Here is a 4,086-nt window from a genome sequence, read left to right as displayed (position 1 = left end):
AATCTTTTTGTTCAACCCACTGAATTAAAGCTGAAAGTCTGCAGGTCAATCTGAGTTGTTTCATTTATAATAATTGTGGTAATGTACAGAACTGAAATTAGAAAAAAGTTGTCTGTCCAAATATTTATGGACCTAACTGTATATTGGGTGGTCTCTATTTGGCGGTCTCTTATGTCTATAGAATGTTAGCATGTGAAGATATACTGGGGGGTCTCTGATATTGGACTGTGAGGCTGTAACAAGGTGGTATTAGGTGGTCCCTGATATTGGGGGGGAGGGGGGCTCTTATGTCTATAGAATGTTAGCATGTGAAGATGTATTCGGGGGTCTCTTATGTCTGTGGAATGTTGGGATGTAAGAAGCGCAGGGGGGTGGGCATTGGGTGGTTCTTGTTGGACTGTAGGTGAAGGCTTTTTTTGGGTGGTCCTAGATGTCTTTGGACTGTAGGTATGGGGTGAAATATTTGGTGCTCTCTGACATCCATAGACAGTAAGAATCTGTTATTGAACGCAGGTATGGGAACCGTGGCCACAACCAACCATGTGTCCACGAGGGTTCCCAGAGATGCTTCATCACTTCTCAGAATCATGGTTATGCCGTGGATCCCAAAACCTTACCAGAGGGCTGGTCACCCCTCTTCACCAACGCAAATGACGAGTCCAACGAGGGCATAGTTCATGACGTTAAACCGTTCTTCAGGTGGGTGAAACGTCTTGCTTGGCATTTCTCGTGGCTTCGTAGCAGTCTCTCCTGAGTGATCTTTTGATTTTGCTTTTCAGTGTTCAGTTTCACCCTGAGCACCGTGCTGGGCCCATGGACCTGGTGTGTCTTTTTGATGTCTTTTTGGACACTGTGCGGGAGATGAAGGCTGGTAAAGTGGGAGGAGTCACAGGTGAGTGCCCACCATGACGTGTCCTAGCGGGTGGGAAGTCAATAGGTTTACAGCTTTGCCATCTTCTTCTCTCCCTCTAGTGAAGCAGCGGCTGAATGATCTCCTCACATACAAGGACTGTCCTAACGTGTCAGAGTTAATGGCCTGTAGACCACATAAAGTGCTGATCCTGGGCTCTGGGGGGCTCTCCATTGGCCAGGCCGGAGAGTTTGACTACTCGGGATCCCAGGTAACATGTCCCCAACCCTTTTCTGGAGGCCACCATTGCTATTTTTACCGTAGTGCCTCTAAACCATTTTGGTTATTTCCGTGGCCTGACAGCCTCCTACCTCCCATCTTTCCATTTCTAGGCCATTAAAGCGCTAAAAGAAGAGAACATCCAGACGGTGCTGATTAACTCCAACATTGCCACGGTGCAGACCTCCAAGGGGTTGGCGGATAAGGTGTACTTTTTGCCAATCACAGCAGAGTACGTGACCCAGGTGGGTGTAGTCAGAGCGCAGAGTATCGGTGAAGTTTCCCATGATCTCTGTTGACTGGCCCCCTTCCTATTACAGGTGATAAAGAATGAAAGGCCAGATGGTATTCTCCTGACCTTTGGTGGACAGACGGCTCTGAACTGTGGTGTGGAGCTTACCAAACGTGGAGTGTTGGAGAAGTACAATGTGCGTGTTCTAGGCACCCCGGTAAAGTCCATTGAGATGACAGAAGACCGGAAGATCTTTGTGGAGAAGATGGAAGAGATTGGAGAGCACGTGGCACCAAGTGAGGCGGCCTTCTCTTTGGAGCAGGTAAAAGTGATGGAAGGTCATTGCCCCGTTTTGGGTTCATATGGTGAATATGGCCCGGTGACACATCTGATATCTAACTTTTTACTTGTGTCTGAATTTGTGTGGTGATTCCTTTCTCCTCTCAGGCTCAGGCTGCTGCAGATCGTCTGGGGTACCCGGTCCTGGTGCGCTCAGCCTATGCGCTGGGGGGTTTGGGCTCAGGCTTTGCCAACACAAAAGAAGAGCTGACGTCCCTGGTGTGCCAGGCGTTCGCCCACACAACTCAGGTCCTTGTGGACAAATCACTCAAGGGGTGGAAGGAGATTGAATATGAGGTGGTGAGAGACGCCTATAATAACTGTGTGACGGTAAGTAGACTCACTCCGGGTACAAGCTGATGGCGAGTGTTTGGATTGGTCGGTCTTCAGGTTGTCCCTTTGGCTTTTAGGTGTGTAACATGGAGAATGTGGACCCTCTGGGTATCCATACTGGGGAGTCCATTGTGGTGGCACCCAGCCAGACACTAAATGACCACGAGTACAATATGCTTCGCAACACGGCCATCAAGGTGATCCAGCACCTGGGCATCGTGGGAGAGTGTAACATCCAGTATGCGCTGAACCCGCAGTCTGAACAGGTAAAGGATCGGTGGCCAGTGATAGGTGGATGTGTCTGTGTACCCGGAGCTGGGATGACCCATATTGTGTGGTGAGGGACACAGGGTGTGCATGTCACTTAAACCAGCTACAACTTTCTCTCACTGTAACATGGGGCCACGGAGCTGAATCTAGGGATGTGATAGGGTGGTTTGGATAGCATTGTGGGGGGGGCTCTGTGAATTGATCAGGGCTGGTGTTCTGTAGCACTCTGTAGGCTCCCAGCTCCATGTGCAATACATTGGTTGAATCTTTATTCAACGTGTCAACTGTTTATATTCCTCTCTCTGCAGTATTACATCATTGAGGTGAATGCACGGCTCTCCCGCAGCTCTGCTCTGGCAAGCAAAGCCACCGGATACCCCCTGGCATACGTGGCAGCCAAGCTGTCATTAGGGATCCCTCTGCCAGTACTAAGGTACATTGTTGGCTCTTCAGCATTCTTGTTGTATTATTGTGGCTGTCCATTCACCACATGACCTCAATATGCTTTTCTCATGAGCAATGCCCATGTACGAGAGGTGGAGGGAGGCATCTGCGCGTATTCCTAGTTCAGATTGTCTGGCTTTAGAAGTCGCAGACATTTTCAGATGGTCGGACCCTGAAGATCGTACATTTTTGTTTCTATCTCTTGCCCACTAGGAACTCCGTCACCAACTCTACCACAGCCAACTTTGAGCCCAGCTTAGACTACTGCGTGGTGAAGGTTCCCCGTTGGGATCTTAGTAAATTCCTGCGAGTCAGCACCAAGATTGGCAGCTCCATGAAAAGTGTGGGTGAGTACATGGGGTGGGGTGACTTCATCATGGCGGGCTCCATCATGGTGGATCATTGCAGATCTCGCCCCTTCTGTGTGGCATTTGGCATCACATCGAGAGAGATGAATCCACCTACAAAGGCCACCCTTTCACCTGGGCCCTTTACAAAGACTTCTTTTCTGGTCCTCGGCCTTTCATTGAGCCCCCTGTGGGGGGACAAAGGATGAGCCAGGTATATTTAGAAGGAGGTTCAGCCATAATGCCCCAGCATGGTCTACATTAATATGTCACGCTCCTTTCAGGTGAAGTCATGTCGGTGGGACGGAACTTTGAGGAGGCTTTCCAAAAAGCACTGCGAATGGTGGATGAAAACTGTGTGGGCTTTGACCACACGGTGAAGTCTGCGTCTGATGAGGTAAGCGTGGTCATGTGAGACTTTCATGTCGTGTTGGCATTGGTGGTTTTATCACTGTCCCCTTTGTCCTTCAGGAGCTGGAGACCCCCACAGATAAACGCATATTTGTACTGGCGGCAGCACTGCGAGCCGGCTACACCATTGAACGCCTCTATGAGCTGACCAAGATCGACCGCTGGTTCCTCCACAAGATGAAGAATATTACTGACCACGTGTCCACGCTGGAGTCCTGCCAGTACAAGACCACCATGACCCGGGATGTCCTGCTCCGCGCCAAGCAGCTGGGCTTCTCTGACAAACAGGTGGCGATGGCTGTGCAGAGGTGAGAACTGCAAACCCCCATATTCCTTTCCAATTGTCTGTGACCACTAGAACAGAAGATGACCCCAATTCCAAAATGTCACCCGGCCAGGCTTTTCTGATCAATTGAAGCGCTATAAATTCCCTGTAATAGAAGAGTTATTGTGCCCCCCCGTTCCCTGTAATAGAAGAGGTAATATATCCCCCTTCCTCCTCTGGTGTCCTGTCTCCCCCCTCCCCCCCCGTTCCATGTAATAGAAGAGGTATTATACCCCCCTCTCTGGTGTCCCGTGTC

General features: G+C 49.9%; 1 protein-coding gene across 1 annotated transcript in view; it reads left to right on the top strand.

The window, feature by feature from the left end:
- The window catches only part of CAD (carbamoyl-phosphate synthetase 2, aspartate transcarbamylase, and dihydroorotase), a 26,867-nt gene that overhangs the window by 9,208 nt on the left and 13,573 nt on the right, over positions 1–4,086 (top strand). Inside the window, 11 exon segments of the mRNA XM_072408513.1 lie at positions 514–699; positions 780–892; positions 973–1,121; positions 1,243–1,374; positions 1,450–1,683; positions 1,809–2,030; positions 2,111–2,299; positions 2,612–2,736; positions 2,961–3,094; positions 3,379–3,491; positions 3,566–3,813. Coding sequence (XP_072264614.1) covers positions 514–699; positions 780–892; positions 973–1,121; positions 1,243–1,374; positions 1,450–1,683; positions 1,809–2,030; positions 2,111–2,299; positions 2,612–2,736; positions 2,961–3,094; positions 3,379–3,491; positions 3,566–3,813 — 1,845 coding nt within the window.

Source organism: Pyxicephalus adspersus, chromosome 4, assembly GCF_032062135.1.
Source record: "Pyxicephalus adspersus chromosome 4, UCB_Pads_2.0, whole genome shotgun sequence".
In the NCBI taxonomy this organism is placed as follows: Eukaryota; Metazoa; Chordata; class Amphibia; order Anura; family Pyxicephalidae; genus Pyxicephalus; species Pyxicephalus adspersus.
The sequence above is the reverse complement of the archived record's forward strand: the minus strand, read 5'-3'. Positions and strand labels throughout refer to the sequence as shown.